This window comes from Micropterus dolomieu, linkage group LG03 (genome assembly GCF_021292245.1).
Source record: "Micropterus dolomieu isolate WLL.071019.BEF.003 ecotype Adirondacks linkage group LG03, ASM2129224v1, whole genome shotgun sequence".
Classification (NCBI taxonomy): Eukaryota; Metazoa; Chordata; class Actinopteri; order Centrarchiformes; family Centrarchidae; genus Micropterus; species Micropterus dolomieu.
In genome coordinates this window covers 9,008,422-9,028,085 of record NC_060152.1, presented here as the reverse complement: position 1 = coordinate 9,028,085, position 19,664 = coordinate 9,008,422, and the positions used below count along the sequence as shown (strand labels likewise).

At 40.3% G+C, this 19,664-nt stretch overlaps 2 protein-coding genes across 3 annotated transcripts; both read left to right on the top strand.

The window, feature by feature from the left end:
* Positions 1-490: 490 nt before the first annotated feature.
* etfb (electron transfer flavoprotein subunit beta) lies at positions 491-8,821 on the top strand. The gene is made up of 7 exons (XM_046045952.1): positions 491-659; positions 2,053-2,211; positions 4,201-4,359; positions 4,588-4,650; positions 5,130-5,288; positions 5,508-5,723; positions 8,169-8,821. The coding sequence occupies exons 1-6, from the start codon at positions 606-608 to the stop codon at positions 5,676-5,678; spliced, it is 765 nt and encodes a 254-aa protein (XP_045901908.1). The 5' UTR covers positions 491-605; the 3' UTR covers positions 5,679-5,723; positions 8,169-8,821.
* Positions 8,822-9,775: 954 nt separating this feature from the next.
* On the top strand, positions 9,776-16,340 carry vsig10l (V-set and immunoglobulin domain containing 10 like). Of its 2 annotated transcripts, none has more exons than XM_046043742.1 (12): positions 9,776-10,071; positions 10,333-10,662; positions 10,855-11,127; positions 11,264-11,530; positions 11,776-12,018; positions 12,339-12,617; positions 13,713-13,820; positions 14,169-14,393; positions 14,502-14,624; positions 14,723-14,763; positions 15,048-15,134; positions 15,231-16,340. In XM_046043742.1, the coding sequence occupies exons 1-12, from the start codon at positions 9,999-10,001 to the stop codon at positions 15,303-15,305; spliced, it is 2,124 nt and encodes a 707-aa protein (XP_045899698.1). In that variant the 5' UTR covers positions 9,776-9,998; the 3' UTR covers positions 15,306-16,340. The 2 variants fall into 2 exon arrangements, with proteins under 2 accessions (XP_045899698.1, XP_045899699.1); XM_046043743.1 differs by having other exon boundaries at positions 9,783-10,071; positions 13,728-13,820.
* Positions 16,341-19,664: the final 3,324 nt, after the last annotated feature.

Genomic DNA, 19,664 nt, shown 5'->3' with positions numbered 1-19,664 from the left:
AGACAGGATTGAAAAACAAAAATAACAAATAAGCAAATCTTAAAATCATAAACTGTGATCATAGGTTGCCAAGTCATGCTTATGTTATGTGTAACTTCACGTGTCATTTGAAGCTCAAGTGACTTGATCCTCATTTATTTGTCCTGAACTTTCCCCCACATAAAGCGGAACGTTTCTTCTTCGGGTTTTGTTTAGGGCAAAAAAACGAAGAGCACCACTTTATCTATGCAGGGGATTGGTTGAAATTCCCACTGTTTGAGGAGTTTAAACAATGACAATCGACAGCGACATTAAACGGGATTTAAGACGCTTTGCCAAAAATCTTAAATTAAGTTGTGGTTATTCATTCACTGAAACAACGGCACCAACTGACATTTCGTTGAATTAAAGAACGGCTTCAATTGCGTTTCAGCCAATCAGTGCAGGGAGCGTTCAATTAGGTCTGCTTCTCATTGGCTGGAATGGTGGGCGGTCCTTTCAACCGTCTTCCCTGGATTCACCCTGAAATCAGTCCGACCTCTCCTCCTTGAGTGAAGGTCCATTGCGGTGACTCTGTTACGTTAGCAGTCTTCTGACTTACTGCCTAGGTAAACGCTTCAGCTACAATGTCTGGTCGTGTTCTTGTTGGAGTCAAGCGTGTCATTGACTACGCCGTTAAGGTAACGTTAATATTCTTCGCACGTCCCCCCCCCTCTGCGCTCACTTATTTGACTTTGTGTTCGGCTAGCTAACGTTAGCCTGCTGACGCCAGCTGGCTGTGGCACAAGAGCAAAGAGCACAACTAACTGTTTACACATTTGACAGATAACATTAACCAGTCAGTCTACAGCTGAACTCACAATGTCATTTTACAGGATGCAGTATGATGAGACGTCTAGATTATTGTTAGAAACACTGTATTTGGCTTCTTGCTCGTTACCTGAATAGCTTTCTGGCAGCTGTTTTCAAGTTGTGTAACCTAAAGTTAGTGCCTGGCTGAACAATTTGCACACTCCCTTTAGAATCAATTTAAGGGCTTCCCAATCCTACACTAGCATATTGACACCCCTGTCTAAATACATTTGTGTCTTTTTGGTCTGCAACTGTTTTTCATGGTTCTCTTAAGTCTGTTTTCTTAGTCTCTTAGTTCTGTTTTAGGGAAATCTTAAAGCTACATTTTATAATGTAAATAGCCATAGGCAGGCAATAGTATACTTCCAACTTTGTGGCTACAGTTTGGGGAAGACCCTCTTCTGTTTTAACATTACTCTGTCCCTGTGGACAAAGCCAGGTCCATAACAAAACGTTTTTCCACTTTGTTGTGGATGAACTTGACTTGCACAGAGTCCTGACCTCAAATTCCTTTGGTATGAATTGGAATACGAGCCATGCCCTATCGCCCAACATAAGCACCACCGCTGAGCTGACTATTGCTCTTGCAACAACGACTTTAAGACTCCCGTCACAACAGTTGTGTAGTCTGAACAGCACAGCGATCTGCTGACGATCTGACTGCAGGATCAAATCCCTGCACACCAGACCCTTTTTCCAGATTACAAGTTTGATATATAAAAAAAGGAGGGCTCAGTCATCCACTAATCTGAAGGTCAATGGTTCCATCCCCGGCTCCTCCAGTCTGCATGTCAATGTGTCCTCGAGCAAAATACTGACCTCCAAATTGCCTGAATATTAGTTCCATTTTGATGTGCACATTGCATGGTATCTATTGTTAAGCGTTTTGAATGGTCTGACGACTAGAAAGGTGCTTTCATAAGTGCAGTCTATTTACCAAAATACCATGAGTAGAAGTGTTTATGTCATTTTCCTATAGTAAACCAATGCAGAGCAATCAAAGAGGAGATGGAGCTCATCTAAAACTGAACATATTAAACACATCTCATATTTTGCCAGCGACAAGGTTTTATTTCTTGCCTTTTCACCTTTTTAGAAACTTTGCTGGCTCACCGCCTGTGTGAGTGCCTGACATTTCGCCCTAGAATCCAGGCTATCTGGGTTGTTTGTCATCTGGCACCCCCTGTAGTGACTCTGTCCTGCGGCCTTCTTCCCTGTCAGATTCGGGTGAAGCCGGACAACAGTGGCGTGGTGACGGATGGTGTGAAGCACTCAATGAATCCCTTCTGTGAGATTGCTGTGGAGGAGGCGGTCAAGCTAAAGGAGAAGAAGCTTATTAAGGAGGTTGTGGCTGTCAGCTGCGGGCCGCAGCAAGCACAGGTGGGTGAGATGGGGCCAGACTCTGCACCCCTGCCTTGTTAACCAATTTCCTTGAGAAATACAGTGTGGTGTGGAAGTTTGCCTACTTTTGGAAGGGTTCTTTCTAGCAGTTTCACTCTTTTAATTTAATTTTCTGTACACAAAACCAGAGTGCAGGCCTGGCCTATAATTTCTTATCTAATTCAAATATATTGTTGGAATCCCATGTGTGTAAACTGAGAATAGTCACAGCAACCAGTGATGTATAACCAGGATTTCGGGTCCATAATGTTTAATAGCCATACTGTAATTAATCAGGGCAAACTTCAGGAGCGAGTCAATGTGAGAAATTAAGTTTTATGCATGGATGAATATAAAAAGTAGTTACAGTTGCATTTATTAATGTGAAGATAAATGTGGTGTACATTGGAGGCCCTACTACATGCGTTTTAATCCTTTTGGGTAACACATTTAAATTCGGGAGCAGCAACATCCAATTATATTAAAGAGGTGGTATTATGCATTTTGGCTTTTCCCCTCTCCTTTATTGAGTTATATATCTTTTTTGTGCATGTAACAGGTTTGCAAAGTGAAAAAGCCCAAAGTCCAGCCCAAAGGGAGTTCCCATCTCCCTCAGAAAGCTCTGCTCTGAACCGCTTGAAAACAGCTCGTTTGTAGTCCAGCCCTTCACTTCCTTTACTTGTGACGTCACAATGAAAACGCGTCATAAAGCTTGCCAAGCAGCTAGCGGGGTCAGGCACGTCCTCAAACCAAGCTAGTCTGAGCGGAGGCCCTTTGGCTCGACTCGCCTTTGTTTGGTTTTCCATTGTAGAAATTTTGTACCTGATTCCAGGTACTTTTTTTTTTTCGTATGACTTCACCTCCGTCAGGTTCCAAGCCAGCTGAGGGATACTAAAATGTGACGTGAAAACACGACAGACTGCTGATTGGTCAGAGAGAATCACTATTCACTGCATCATCATTGCGTGTGTCAGACAGAGGCCAGCAACAGAAAGTTTTATATTTTACAGTTTTCGTATTGGAATTTCATCACTAAATCCACTTCTGAGAAGTTTTGAGGTGAGAAATCAACTGTGTAGATTTCGAATATAGAAAGTTTTACGAGAAGCGACGGCGGAACAAAAATTTGCTTGAATATTGTCGGAGTTGTGGAGCTCCGCAAGTGGCTGCGGGGGAAGCCTGTGCCAACACGCGGGAGGAGCGTGTGAGGCCGGCCAGCCGCCCGCTCACAGAGCCCTCTGCTCCCGCCGTCACACAGACCGCTGCAGCAACAACGGCAGAGGAAAACACAGCTGGAAGGTTTTCATACCGCTTATCTGTCTTTACATTCTGAGTAATGTTGAAACGTTTTAACTTAAAAAAGAGAAAGCTGTGTGGATCGCTGGTGTGTGTGTCGCATTGAACATTACGTTGCGGCAGTTCTGTGTGTGGCGTCGCTATGACAACAAGCTACGTACTATATGCAATGGAAAACAGAACAGGGCCGAGTAGAGTCGAGTCTATTGATTTGTGCTATGGTAGCGTTTTTCGGCAAGGCAGCATAGATCGTCAGAACACCGGCAACAGTTCAATGTTTAGTCCTGATGGTAAGATGTGGAACAATGATGTTGTGGACTTGAGTAACTTATACCATCTGTTCTGAAGCGGCTTTGATTTGGATCACACGATCTTGTTTCTTACAACCCGCCCTTCTCTGCTTCTGATCAGCTAGTAGTTCTTACCTGGGAACTGTGCATGTGCAACTCCCAACAAAGATTTTGTACAAGTAAGATGCATCACTCTGTAGCTCAAGAGCGGAGCGTACAGCACACAGGGTGAAAAGAGGATCTGCAGCAATGTGCAGTATGAGACAAATATGGTGTTTTTTGAAAATTAAACCATGTAAACCTGTTCTGGTATAACCCCTAATTAAGATTTTGAACCTGAAAATGACCATAATACCACCTCTTTAATGCCCCCTAATAAGTTCTGTATTTGTCTCTCACTTAGGAGACCATCCGTACTGCTCTTGCCATGGGAGCAGATCGTGGCATTCATGTGGAAGTGACTGGGAAGGACTATGAAACCCTGGGACCTCTGCAGGTCTCCAAGATCATGGCTGCTTTGGCCAAGAAGGAGGACGCTCAACTTGTTATCCTTGGAAAACAGGTTCAAACAAATCACGATTAAGTTCACTCAAGTTCCGTTCAATTTAAAGGGCTTGATTGACATGAAAGTTTCAAGAACACTGTTGCCAAAGCATCAAAATATAATTTGTCCAAGTATTTGGCCAGCATCATTAACAATCAGATCATACCTCTTGCTCTCAAACTGTGATGAATACTCAGGTCTTGCATTACTGTTACCATCATTAAATGACTTGTGTTGCTGTCATAGGCCATCGATGATGACTGCAATCAGACTGGCCAGATGACAGCAGCTTTACTGGACTGGCCTCAGGTGAGTTCTAACTTTAATGCAGTTATTGGTAAGGACCTAGCAAACATGGATAACAGCCTAAAATGCTCTGACTCCTAAGTGTCTGTATTACTGGAAGTCAGTTTTTCTATTTTTCCCATTTGTCTTTAGTGTGTCAAATGTGTGATGTAGCAGCGCTGATGTCAGGCTAAGCCCCTGCCCAGCCTTATCAAAGTTATCAGAGACTAAAGTTTTGAGTCAGTAAGCACTAAAGTAATCCTGCACAGTTCAGCATAGTAGGTTAAAGGCTGCTTGGACAGTTGAGGTGAAGTTCTACTGGCCAATAAATGGAGCAGATATCTCACATCATTTCTTAAGATGCAGTTACCCAGGATTAGTTACAATTAAAGTGTAGTTACTTATGAACAGTTTCACTATTTTCCAGATGGTCTGTTTTGACAATAGTGCTTATTGTTTGTGTATTTAATTGTATGAATTTGTACTGTGTCTTCATATTGCAGGGTACCTTTGCATCAGAGGTGTCACTGGAAGGAGACAAGGTTAAAGTGGTGAGAGAAATTGATGGTGGCCTGGAAACTATTAGGATCAACACACCGGCAGTGGTTACCGCAGACCTTCGACTCAACACCCCCAGATACGCCACCCTACCTAATATCATGGTAGGTAGCAGAGACAAGAGGCCAGAAGATGGCATGAAATAGTCTTGTTTGTATTCAAAAAATTAAACCGTAAAATAAGGGCATGCAGCCTATTTAAGTAAATATATAAAAAACTTTGATTCTATGCAGTATTCCCTTTTCATAATTGTTAGATGGACTGTCTGTTGTTGCTAAATAGTACAGAATCTGTGTATTCCCCTTCTGTGTTTCAACTTTCAGAAAGCCAAGAAAAAGAAGATAGCTAACATGAAGCCTGCAGACTTAGGAGTAGCGCTCACATCACAGTTGGAGGTGTTGAGAGTGGATGAGCCCCCACAGAGACAGGCAGGGATGAAGGTCGAGACGGTGGCTGACCTGGTGGCCAAACTGAAGGAGGCAGGGAGGATATAGAGGCTTTAGGAGCATAAGCAGGGGAGTACAGAACTTAGCAGAAAGGTGAGTATCACTGTATCGGCCAGCGTAGAGCCTGACCGAAACTAACTGAATATATCAATACACGTATTTAGCAAGGATCCAGCAGTATCAAACAATTTGCAATGATTTGTAAATATGTACTTTATTATATCAGCTAGGGCTACGACAAACAATTATTTTCATTAATAGTTTAATCCAGACATTGTAAGAAAAAATAGGAAAATGTCAGTCAATAGTTTTCAGTACAAAATTGTGTCAGATGTCCTGATTTGTCCAACCAACAGTCCACGAGTAATAGATTTTCAATTTACAATGAAAAAGAACTGGGGGAAAAAAGTAGCAAATTGCCACATAAAAGAAGCTCAAACCAAATGATGTTTGGTGTTTTTGCTTAGAAAATTACATTTTGTGGCATGGTTGTCTTAACCCCTAAGTCATGGGGGTGCTCCGATAATCGAAATAGTTGCAGATTCATTTTCTGTCAACTGACCAATTGATTATTAACTAATCGTTGCAACTATAATGTCAGGTGATTAGAGGATATACAGTGGGTACGGAAAGTATTCAGACCCCATTAAATTTTTCCACTCTGTTTCATTGCAGCCATTTTCCAAATATCAAAATTCATTTTATTTCTCACTAATGTACGTTCAGCACCCCATCTTGACAGAAAAAACAGAAATGTAGAAATTTATGCAAATTTATTTAAAAAAGAAACTGAAATATCACATGGTCATAAGTATTCAGACCCTTTGCTCAGTATTGAGTAGAAGCACCCTTTAGTACAGCCATGAGTCTTCTTGGGAATGATGCAACAAGTTTGTCACACCTGGATTTCGGGATCCTCTGCCATTCTTTCTTGCAGATCCTCTCCAGTTCCGTCAGGTTGGATGGTGAACGTTGGTGAACAGCCATTTTCAGGTCTCTCCAGAGATGCTCAATTGGGTTTAGGTCAGGGCTCTGGCTGGGCCATTCAAGAATGGTCACAGAATTGTTCCGAAGCTGCTCCTTTGTTATTTTAGTTGTGTGCTTAGGGTGATTGTCTTGTTAGAAGGTGAAACGTCAGCCCAGTGTGAGGTCCTGAGCACTCTGGATGAGGTTTTCTTCCAAGATATCTCTGTACTTGGCTGGATTCATCTTTCCTTCAATTGCAACCAGTCGTCCTGTCCCTGCAGCTGAAAAACACCCCCACAGCATGATGCTGCCACCACCATGCTTCACTGTTGGGATTGTATTGGGCAGGTGATGAGCAGTGCCTGGTTTTCGCCACACATACCGCTTAGACTTGACGCCAAAAAGTTCAATCTTGGTCTCATCAGACCAGAGGATCTTATTTCTCATAGTCTGGGAGTCCTTCATGAGTTTTTTGGCAAACTCCATGCGGGCTTTCATGTGTCTTGCACTGAGAGGCTTCCGTCAGGCCACTCTGCCATAAAGCCCCGACTGGTGGATTGCTGCAGTGATGGTTGACTTACTACAACTTTCTCCCATCTCCCTACTGCATCTCTGGAGCTCAGCCACAGTGATCTTTGGGTTCTTCTTTACCTCTCTCACCAAGGCTCTTCTCCCCCGATAGCTCAGTTTGGCCGGACGGCCAGCTCTAGGAAGGGTTCTGGTCGTCCCAAACGTCTTCCATTTGAGGATTATGGAGGCCACTGTGCTCTTAGGAACCTTAAGTGCAGCAGAAATTTTTTTGTAACCTTGGCCAGATCTGTGCCTTGCCACAATTCTGTCTGAGCTCTTCAGGCAGTTCCTTCGACCTCATGATTCTCATTTGCTCTGACATGCACTGTGAGCTGTAAGGTCTTATATAGACAGGCCTTTCCTAATCAAGTCCAATCAGTTTAATTACACACAGCAGGACTCCAATGAAGGTGTAGAACCAACTCAAGGAGGATCAGAAGAAATACACAGCATGTGAGTGTCACAGCAAAGGGTCTGAATATTTATGACCATGTGATATTTCAGTATTTCTTTTTTAATAAATTTGCATACATTTCTACATTTGTTTTTTTTTTTTCCTGTCAAGATGGGGTGCTGAGTGTACATTAATGAGAAATAAAATGAATTTTTTTGAAAATGGCTGCAATGAAACAGAGTGAAAAATTTAAAGGGGTCTGAATACTTTCCGTACCCACTGTAGATATATGTACAGGATGTTGGGAGGTCGGGACTCTGTACTAGCTGAGCTACACGCACATTATTCTTGATAAACCTACTTCTGCCTCTTGATTATGACTTGATACATTGCTGCATGCAGAGACGATCATGTAGAGTTACCTCTTGTGATGAATGATAGAATTGCTTGCTTGGAATATTAATGTTATATCCTTTATATCACCATCCACTCATTGTTAAAAAACAAATTACTTGCTTTGACAAAGAGTATTATGTGTGTTGTGGTGACGGAAGCAAAACTAGTTTTTATTAAGAATTACATATCTACATTCTCTTTTCTCCTTGCAGGACTAATAATTGGACTGTATTGCATAAGCACACCCGGAAGACTATATGTATCCGTCTAGCTCCTCTGTTTGAGACTGTAACTCCTGAGGTTATGCTTGAAGAGAGTGACAAGAGGACTACTGAGAAACACTGTCCTGCAGCAAACCCAGACAACCCCAAAAGGATATCTAGTCTTTTAACTTACACAGGTGATTCATCTGTATCACAGGCTACTAATCTAACTTTAGACAAGCAGTCTTTATGCAATAATTAAAACCCATAAACTTCCCATCATTGATGGTGCTGTTTGAATTGCACTGTACATCAAAGCCACCTGTACGATGCGTTTCACCAACAGTTGCTTGACTCAGCTGTTTAATCTTGTATATCTGTAGTCACACATGTTAAGAGGTACAGTTTTTGTAAATGATATATGTAAATATGGACCTGAACATGTTGAGGATTATGACCTTCAAGATTAGCATCATGTCTACTGGTAATTTGTATAGTTGTGTAATTCTATCTAGATTTCAGGACTGCCTAGGCGGTGTCTCTCAGTATGAGCAAGGGAAGATTATCATAAATAACAATTTTACCATAAGCGCCTCAAATCTGTGTTGATTGTACAGAACATTACCATGACAATAAAGCTACCAGTTGTTTTCGTTTATAAATACACTGTCACTGTTATTTTGGTATTTCTTTTGTTTTGAAACTACAGTAACAATTTCTCAAAGATAATGTAGTCTGAAAGTAAGGATACATTGCAGCATTCGAACTTTTATGATTGGGACTGTGCTTTCACTGTCATTTACAACACACTGAATCTTTCCAGGACAGTAAGAACCAATGCAGTGACTTTGTTAACACAAAAAAGATAGATAACAAATTGTGTTGGTAAGACCGGGTGATTTATTGGATCAACTGGTGAATTTATTATTGCTAAAGCAGTGTTCTTACTGTATAACATCTAATCATAACATTCTATTATTATATTTGGTGGTGTCAAGGAAGCCATTTACACCCGGGTTGAGAAGCCTTTGCTTAAATAGGGCACATGATAATAAGTGCCCATGGTGATTTCATTTTTAATGCAGTTATGCGATGGGGTCTCTGTCCTAGGACCTATTTTGCCGCTGCCCTTAGGCTGTCGACTTTACAAATGGTATTCATATTAAGTCTTGTTAATTCCTGTTTGTAGTTTACGTTTTATCTGTCTGTGCAGGTTCTTAGTCATCCAGGTCATAGTTACCCAAAGAAGGTTAAGGGCAATTGGACTTGGTTGAAGATACAAAAGACGTTTCGTCCCTGAAAGAATAACGTTAATTCAGTTGTGACTGACAGGTAGGGAAACTCAGCCATTTAACCTCTGTGGGATCATTAGGTTCGTCGATACCGTTGGTTCGTTAGTGCTCCTGGCTGTTGTAACGACAGTCGTTGGGACTACCCTAGGCCAAGTCTGAACGACCATTCTTGGCATCTTCACCTGAGGACAAGAGGTTAAAGGACTAAATTGAATTAATATTGTCATTTTAACGAAAGAGAAATAGGCTACAGTAGTAGGCTACTGGTATGTGAAATTACATGAGGTGCGCGGTCTCGCGCGCGCAGTCAAGGCTTTGAATCAGCACAGGTGAGCCAAGTTAGTGGCGCGCCCTGCTGACAGCTGCAGCTAAAGAGCACGCCGGAGGATACACAGGCAGTTCAGCCACTGCTGTCCAAGCACTTTTCTTGCTTGTGATTGTATGTGCTGGGAATATCAGCAGTCTCTTTACTTTGTAAAAAGGTTCTCGGGTTGCCTACTCTTGATATCCTGAGCAGGCTACTCCGGTGCCGTCCTGTTTCGTTAAAATGACGTGGCTGGATGCATGTGGGAGATTAATCGCAGTTTTTCTGGCCTTTTTACTTAAATTGACTTTTCAAGGTAAGATTAAAAACTAAAATCCAGGTTTAAGTTTTCAAACTTGACGCAACATTGATCACTTTTGTTTAGGATTTTCCTTGAACCATGGTCATTCTATTTGTTCTTATTTAAATAGGATCAAACATGCACTATAAGCATATGGTATTCACTTGCCACCTATCAGCAGTTATTGCATAAACGGCTCTCATCCGTTTCTAAATTTATTGAATTGTAAAATTAATATTTCCTCTTTAAACTAATCACTTGGCTCCACACTGACAGGTGCATACTGTAAACTGGAGGTTTCCCCTGCTGGTCCTGCTCCGGTGAATGCTATATCTGGCAGCAATGTGACTCTGGCTGTGTCCTTCAGTGGTGCCCATGACCCAGTGGTTACCTGGTTTATGAAAGATTTACCTGTCCTTACATGGACTATTAACTCGCCCTCTCCTCCAGACATAGCCAAAAACTACAGCAAGGTGCTCAGGATTGCCCCACATGGATCCCTTACCTTTGTAAATGTTTCGCTTGGCTATACCAGTAACTACACCATTGAAATTACAAAGTCTGGACTGGGAAAAGCCTCGACCACTTTCACACTGAAAGTATTTGGTGAGTACTTGACTGAGCTCTGATTCTGTGGATGTGCTGTTGTGGGGTTTGGATTTAATGGCGGCTTAAACCTATTAGCCATCTTAATCAGACATTACAGTGTCATTTTGGTGCATTTGAAAGGAGAGGTATAATAGCCATGATAAGTACCTCATCAACCTGTTCCATTACTTTTTTTTTTTTTTTACACAGAAAACATCCAGAATGTGATTTTGAGTGCACAGACTGATTTTGCTCAAGAGGGAACTGACCGGTTAACCCTGCAATATAGCATGCTGCAAGGAGTGGTCGAGGAACAGATGTGGTTCTTCAATGGCATAGAAATAAATACTAACTCTCATTACTTGTTGGAGCAACAGAGCCTGGTGATTCTCAAGCCAAACCGAAGCGACACAGGACAGTACACGGTGTTACTAAAGAACCCCTTCAACAGTGTGACAACTGACATTAATGTAACTGTGCTGTGTAAGATTAATAACTTTGAAATTCTTCTTCAATGCATCCATTTTGAGTGAGCATTGTCTTTCTAATGTCCTGTCTCTGTTTGTATCCTCATTTTCTTTAAATTCTCTTCTATTCCTCTATTCTTTGTGGTCTGTAGATGGACCAGATGAGCCTAAACTCGAGGCCTATCCAGCTCAGCCTTTCTATATATCAGGAGACTATCTGAGTCTCTCCTGCCAGGCCGAGGGATTCCCACAGCCGACTGTTGAGTGGGTCTTTGGTGGTCAGACCCTTTCTGGTTCCCACAGAGGAGTCCTAAATCTCACATATGTACAGACCAGTCAAGGAGGTGTTTATACATGCACACTGCTCAATGAGCAGACCAAACAGCAACGACGAAAGGACATGACTTTAAATGTTTATGGTGTGTGAAATGCATGAGTTTCAGCTTTCTGGTTTGTCTGTATCTGATAGGATTCACCATCTAATTTACAGGAATTTGTCTTCAATCCTCAATTTGTCTTACAAATTATGATTTGGTCATGCCAGGAAAGACAAAATACTGTTCTGAATTTACATATCTTTAAATTCTAAAAAATATATGCAAGTATGGACCCAAATGTGCATGAATGGTTCACTTTAATAATGTCTGATTTTCTCTTTGGACAGAGAGGCCGTTGGACAATCCAATGTGCTCTGTGCATTCGGTGAATAATGTCGATCTGCAGTACGAGTGTTGGTGGTTGGGGGGAACCCCACAGGCCAAACTTTCTTTCCCAGCACTAAGCAACACCAGCAGTGGAGCGGAGACCTTCAGCCTGACCTTCACCGCCTCAGATAACCTCAATGGGAAAACGGTCACTTGCGTGGCAGACCACCCAATTGAACAGAATATGTGCAATATCACTGCAAGTAAGTTTTTGACTTTTAAACAATTAGCAATTAATAATAATAACTGAAGTTAATATAGCACCTTTCAAGATACCCAAGGCAGCTTAAACGGGGGCGGTTATGAGAGTTGTGTTTAGGGACTGAAAGTGTCGGTGAAGAGGTGTGCTTTGAGATGCTTTTAAAACTTTGCCCAAGGAGGAAGCAGTGCAGATCTCCATTTATCAGTCCAATGGATTTGAAAATGCTCAACAATCTGTTGTTCAGAAAGCAAAAAGTCTGCATAATGTGCATTAGTGACTGCAGTAGCTAACCCCAAACAAAACCATATTTTTTCCCCCCAGGGAGTCCAATGGATGTCCTGCCAGCTGTGAGTACAACAGTTGACTCTGAAGGCAAAATAATGGTCACTATCTACTGTGTCAGTGACGCCTCGCCTGTGGCTGTGGTGTCATGGTCCAAAGACAGCGAGGCTGTCACCAGCGGGACAACATACCACATCAGCAGTGACACCACACAGTTCAAGATTCGTGATTACAATATCAGCAACTTTCTCCTCCATAACTACACTTGCACTTGTCACAACCCACTGGGCAGCCATGGAAGGGAAATTCAGCTAAGAGGTATAGAATTGCACTTGTTGGTTTGTTGGTTGCCTTTCATCATTAAGCAGAGGTGGAATATAACGAGTACCTGATTGCACAAATGCACTAAAAGGTTGCCCTTTTAGTCTCATAAAATCACCATAAGGATTTCTTTAGGGAGTTTCCTTTCTCTTTTCCTGCTGTCACGATAATATTTCAGTATGTCTTCATTACTTCATCTATGACTCGTTCAAGATTTCTTGCAATGATTTAGTCAGTTGATAAATCTTCAGCTTGTGTGTATCTGTTATCACTTGGTTCAATTCTTCGAGGAGAACAGCATTGACATCGTTTGTCCAGTTTGTATTTATCTTTTTGTATTCTCTTTGTTGTCCATTTTGGAGAAGCTGGCTAACACTGACAATAATGCTATCAAGTAACGTTAAAGGATATGAGTGAAGTGTAACCAAGGTAACTGAAGTGTACATATGCTTTATTATGACAATAACTAATAGTATAGTCTTTGTATTAACTGTTAGTAATCGATTTTGAGTTTTGGGCTGTTGGTCAGACAAAGCAAACAATTTTAGATGTCACTTTGGGCTTTAGGAAATTGAGAGGCATCTTTCTGTATTTTCTGACATTTGTTGACCAAACTTTGAATTTATTAATTGAGAAAACAATTAGCATATTAAGAGAAATTATTTTTAAATGCAGCTCACCTTCAGAGTACTTTTTTATATTCACTTTTCATCATATGCTTTATGTTGTTGAAAGACATATGTATGTTTAATATGACATATGGAAAAAACTTTATTGTAACAGTGTGTGTGTATGAGAGAGTGTGAGTGAGTTTTATTTTAACATTGTTGCATTTATACTTAAGCAAAATATGTGGTTATGTCTTCTACCACAAAGTGATTTTTTGTGCCATTTTAAAATACTGCAAAGATTCTGTTGCATTCAGCTTCTAACTTTGAGTACTAATAGCATTACCAAAGTAAAAGGAAACAGTGGGCCCTCAGAAAGAGCTAAGTACCTGAGGTTGCTCTTTTCCTTTAAACAAAGCTCTCCATTCTTGGTATACCCTCACCCCCCTCTCCTGCCCTCTCTTGATCTCCTTCTCGCTCACAGTCCCTCTCTTTCCAGGACCGTCCATCTCAAATTCCAGTTTGTTCCCTAATCAAAATGGAACCATCGCCACATTGATGTGGGAGGTCCCGCCTACCTCTGTTGTTACAGGTAAAACGGTAATTAAATCTAGGAAGGCAGCTCTGGAAAACTCCAGGTTGATTTGACAAGAATATCTCTTAAAACCACCACACACCTGTATTGTTTTAAATTTGTACATCTCAGCAGAACCCTCAGGAATAATGCCGTACAGTTTTGAAAACCAAACAATACAGAAGATAGGGGTGTAAATATAATGTGACGTATGAGCCTCTAGATGAGTAGCGCTGTTTTTTGTGACTAAATATATTATGGACAAAAGTACTGAGAAAAACAAATGTCAGGTTTTGTTATGCCTCCTTCTCTGTCTGTTTGTATGTACATAGTATAACAGTAATGTTTTCATTTGCTTTCTCAAAGGGTTTGACATCCAAATGAAAGGACCAGATCTCCTGAGCAAAGATGGATATGGCACCCAAACTAGAGTCAGCTCTAACAAATTCCACACCATCCAGCAGAGACCTGGCTCAGACAGGAGCACAGACATCTTTGATCTTGATCCCATGTCGACGTATATGTTTCGAATCATCCCCAAAGCTAGAATGACTGAAGGAGAGCCATCTGAGGTCCAAATAATTGGTCCAGGTATGGCAAAGTGTCAAGATTGTCTGTGTTTTTAAAGCATTGTATTTCTTATCACAGAGTTAGTGATGGCGAAACAGCAGTAAAATCATTGCTTACCGTTTGTCCTAGTGATCCTAGATGAAGGGCTGCGTGGCCCTGCCATTGCAGCTGGAATCCCCTCCAGCCTTCTCTTGCTGCTCCTGCTGGGCGGCTTCATCTTCCTCTGTGTCTACTGCAACAAGAACAAAAGGAGTAAGTATGCTTGTTGAACACCAAATCTGGATAAAGTCTTAAAACATGGTAATACGTATTTGACTCTTTATTTTATTTTATGTTTTGGTGTTTTTTAGGACCGCAGACAAGATATCCAGTGTGCAGAGCAGTTGAGAAGGTTAGAATCACTTCACCGCCCTACATAATAAATGTTCAGGAATTTGTCTGTGTAGCTTCAACAGGTAGTTACAGTTGATGGGTAGATTCCACAAATCAAATTTAATGCATTACAAGTGAAATTATTTTAGAATTTATTATTATATATATATATATATATATAAAAAAAATAATATAGCAAGGTATGGCAGCTGCCATACATTGTATTCATTCATTTACTTGCTGAACAATGAATTCTGCCTCCTGTTGCGGTGTTTGGTTTAGTTTCTTTCTTTTCACTCACAGGCAGTCACAACCCAAATAGATACAACTCCTTGTAACCTGCTGTCAGGAGGGCTGGCGTCTGCACCTGATTACAACATGTTACAGCAGGTAGCCTTTCTAATCAAACATACCTAGGTGGAAGATTAGACTACTTACTTTTGTTGACTTTACAGTCAATCAGCTGGTTTGTCTGTTTTCTTTCAGACTCCCTCTGAGAGATCAGTGACACTCCCCACCTTCGTCCCCCCACCACCTGTCAGAGTTGCTACAACTGTTTAAACTCCAAAAAGAAATGCTTTAATGTATATATTTAAATGTATGCAATTTTTATTTATTTTATCATTATTTAATCTGTGTGATACGCTTATTTCAGTGGAGATAGATATTTTTATTTTATTTTTTTTAAATCACTTCTGTATAACCTGCAACTGTAACAATTAACTAGGCAAACTCGGGCCTCATGATCCTGAGTGGATGAAACAACAATCTGACAACAAGTTGAAAAAGAACCAGGGTAGATATACTGCAGAGTTGATTAGGGAATGAATTGCAGGTGTGTGATGAATCAGGAGCCAGTATCAAGAGTAGTACAGGGGAAAACGACACTATGGGGGAAAACACAAAACAATGCTACTTAAAAACTCTGATTTATTATAAATAAATACTGTTACACAATAACAAAGTATAAACCATGCCTGGAAATGTATTTAGCTATATGGACATATACTCTACAAGTTCAGAATATTTCTTTTAAGACACAGCTGTAACCATGCTGTTCTCATGTCGGTTGCTCAGTATATTATTAGAAAATAATGTGCACTTACACATAAAAACTTATTTTTGTTCTTCTTGGTAATGTATTTTTAGCTTTAGTTTATAGTATTTTAGGGCTGCAATTAATCTTTTTTTGATCAATTGGAAAATAAATGTGGAATCAATTACTCTGTAAAATGTAAAAGAGACAAATTAACAGTTCATGTTACATAGTCTAATAACACTCATGTTATAAAATTGATAAAAACAAGGAATTCGTTGTACTTGTCAACCATGTCCCTAGTATTTATACTTGATCAGTGACTAAAATAGTTTCATTATTATTATATAATAAGAAGAAATTGTTGTCTGCCAATTGCATAATTGTTTCATCACAGAGGTGTCCATATTTGTTGTATGTTGCATGTTTTTAAGTTGTAGTTTTACCATCTTTCATTTGACAATCTGTTAAATCCCAACATACCTACAGGAATACCTACACCTACATGCGCTTTTGAAGCAGGTATGTTCCAATAAAGAAATTCATTAATACATGCTTAATCTGCTAGACTGCACCCTATATACTCAGCATATGTTAACTAAGCAAATGGGTTAAAGACACTGATGGGGATGAAAATTCCTTTCAGTCAACAATAATCATGACTTGGCAGAGATGTTTTGTGTCCAGATGTTGATTTTTGTATTATAAGGTAATCTTCTGATTATTCCTTAAATAATTCCCTGACAGTTCAGTGCCTGTAGGATTTTATATATACAGCAGGATTAAGTTTCATATTGTATGTTGTTGTGACAAAGGGACAAGATTGGTGTGACAACACATGGAAAAGGCAGTGACAGTGCAGAAAACACTGGATCAAGTGACATTCTTTATTTTTTATTTTTTTATGTTATAGTATTAAATTACAATTGAATGTGAAGAATATGGAAAGATGTATACACTTCAAATGCACTACTTCATTATTTCAAGCTTAGAATAATAACTATCATATATTATCAAAACATGTACGTTTTCTTATGCTTCTCCTAATGAAACAGATAATGACCATGGGCTTTTCCAGATGACCTCACTTCCTTTGTCACCCACAGGTTTGCTCTCCTGGCAAAATAATTTTTAAGCTTTGCATAGTTTTTGACTGTGCTGCTGTGGGTTCAGTCCTGGTCATGAGTGGGTGGATAACGAGATGAAGCATTTGTAAGGATGTCAGATCTGTTTTGTTTCCTCCAGGGACATTATGCTGTTGTGCTCATCATAGTCCTCATGCTGTGTATCTCACGATTATATCCCTTCATTCGCTTTCATTTGCTTGGGCTTTGATCAGCTCCTTTTCTGTTTCCAGTGATGTGGTGGTAGGTGACAAGTGGAGAGTTATTCTGCAGAGTCAGGTATCTAACTTGACAGGGTCTCGTTGGATCAAACCTTGTTCTCTAACCCACCCAGATACACACAGCTCTGTTGATGCGATTTGGTTTCTGCATTCCAAGCTACTTCACATGACATATTTATCTTTAGCAGCACACAAACACAGTCCAAAGATAGAAAAGGCATTTAGACGTAAAGGTAGAGCTGAACTCCTTCACAATGTCCCCAGTAGTATGATCATTAACAAAACAGGACAGCACAATGGAAATGATGATCACAAATATTCTTCTGAAGATGGTGGCCTTGTAGTCTCAGGTAACTATCAACATACCTTTTCAAGGGAAAACAAGTAAATTCTCCCTTTTAAATAAATGCTTGCAACCCCATGGATGTTCTTTTCTCTAACATGCATACCTTGTGATGATCCTTTACTTTACAATATTTAATTGTGGATTAATTTATCCCTCAGTTCCTCCCTCCCTCTCATTTGGGAGTTGTAGTAGCGGTGATGGAGGAAGATAGTTAGTGGGCTTGGGTTGGAAAACAGTCCTCAATGTCAACTGTGAGTCAGTGTTACAGTACACACCATTACCCTGATGCAGACAGTCTCGTTTTTGTTGTGAGGAGAAACACATTTAAGTAGCTTTCAGATTTCTATCATCGTGACCTGATGTGTTTTTTATATATATATATTTGTACAGCAGATGGTGCTATTGTGCAGTGAGTAAGCCATCCCATCACATAAAGATTTTGAACAGTGGTTAGGCTTACAGAAATTGAATTGAATTGTTTCAATTTATCTTTGTTTGACATTAACTCATACTAATATTTGTTTACTACAAAAATGGAAAAAAGTTACAAGGTTTTATTTAAAAAAAGTCAACATTAGCCACATCACCATAAATGCCTTAGCCCTGAACCAAATGCAGAGGGAAAATAAAAAACAGCATTGAAAAAAAAACCTGCTAGAACTTCCGAAATGATTTGTATGTCTCATAATACAGTAAAAAATAAACATTTAAAAGTGTATCTCCATTTTCTGATGCTTGTAAAGGTTTATCTGCCTTGAGTTGTAAACATTGCAGTAAAAAAAGGTTTATACTAGATTTTGATTTCTGATCAGTGGTAAAACATACACAATAGCTGATTCCCATCCAGTGTTCAAACTGCACTTTGAGGAAGTGCACTTGTGATGATGAAATGAGGAAGGGCTTGTGGTAATTGTAGGAAGTGTGATGTTACAGATGAAATCCAGCCTGAATAGAAATGTTGACCATGTGTGACCATAGTTAAACTTTCGTTACGTTCCGCAATTGCATCACCAGGGTCTCCATGTCTTCTTTCCCTTGTTAGTTCAGATCCCCTAATTTCTGTCATTTCTACAGGTGCTGGTCATATAATTAGAATATCATCAAAAAGTTTATTTATTTCAGTAATTCCATTCAGAAAGTGAAACTTTTCTAATGTATACATTCATTCCACACACACTGATATATTTCAAGTGTTCATTCTTTTTAATTTTGATGATTATAACTGACAACTAATGAAAACCCCAAAATCAGAATCTCAGAAATTAGAATATTGTGAAAAGGTTCAATATTAAAGACACCTGGTGCCACACTCTAATCAGCTAATTAACTCAAAACACCTGCAAAGGCCTTTAAATGGTCTCTCAGTCTAGTTTTGTAGGCTACACAATCATGGGGAAGACCGCTGACTTGACAGCTGTCCAAAAGACGACCATTGACACCTTGCACAAGGAGGGCAAGACACAAAAGGTCATTGCTAAAGAGGCTGGCTGTTCACAGAGCTCTGTGTCCAAGTACATTAATAGAGAGGCGAAGGGAAGGAAAAGATGTGGTAGAAAAAAGTGTACAAGCAATAGGGATAACCGCACCCTGGAGAGGATTGTGAAACAAAACCCATTCAAAAATATGGGGGAGATTCACAAAGAGTGGACTGCAGCTGGAGTCAGTGCTTCAAGAATCAGTGGTCCAAAGTTATGTTCTCTGATGAAAGTAAATTTTGCATTTCCTTTGGAAATCAAGGTCCCAGAGTCTGGAGGAAGAGAGGAGAGGCACAGAATCCACGTTGCTTGAAGTCCAGTGTAAAGTTTCCAGAGTCAGTGATGGTTTGGGGTGCCATGTCATCTGCTGGTGTTGGTCAACTATGTTTTCTGAGGTCCAAGGTCAACGCAGCCGTCTACCAGGAAGTTTTAGAGCACTTCATGCTTCCTGCTGCTGACCAACTTTATGGAGATGCAGATTTCATTTTCCAACAGGACTTGGCACCTGCACACAGTGCCAAAGCTACCAGTACCTGGTTTAAGGACCATGGTATCCCTGTTCTTAATTGGCCAGCAAACTGTCCTGACCTTAACCCTATAGAAAATCTATGGGGTATTGTGAAGAGGAAGATGTGATATGCCAGACCCAACAATGCAGAAGAGCTGAAGGCCACTATCAGAGCAACCTGGGCTCTCATAACACCTGAGTAGAGCCACA

Coding starts and splice junctions, on each gene's coding strand:
- etfb (XM_046045952.1), top strand. CDS start 606: ATGTCTGGTCGTGTTCTTGTTGGAGTCAAGCGTGTCATTGACTACGCC. Junction 660..2,052: donor TCATTGACTACGCCGTTAAG/GTAACGTTAATA, acceptor CTTCCCTGTCAG/ATTCGGGTGAAGCCGGACAA. Junction 2,212..4,200: donor GCGGGCCGCAGCAAGCACAG/GTGGGTGAGATG, acceptor TCTCTCACTTAG/GAGACCATCCGTACTGCTCT.
- vsig10l (XM_046043742.1), top strand. CDS start 9,999: ATGACGTGGCTGGATGCATGTGGGAGATTAATCGCAGTTTTTCTGGCC. Junction 10,663..10,854: donor TTTCACACTGAAAGTATTTG/GTGAGTACTTGA, acceptor TTTTTTACACAG/AAAACATCCAGAATGTGATT. Junction 14,764..15,047: donor TGTGCAGAGCAGTTGAGAAG/GTTAGAATCACT, acceptor TTTCACTCACAG/GCAGTCACAACCCAAATAGA.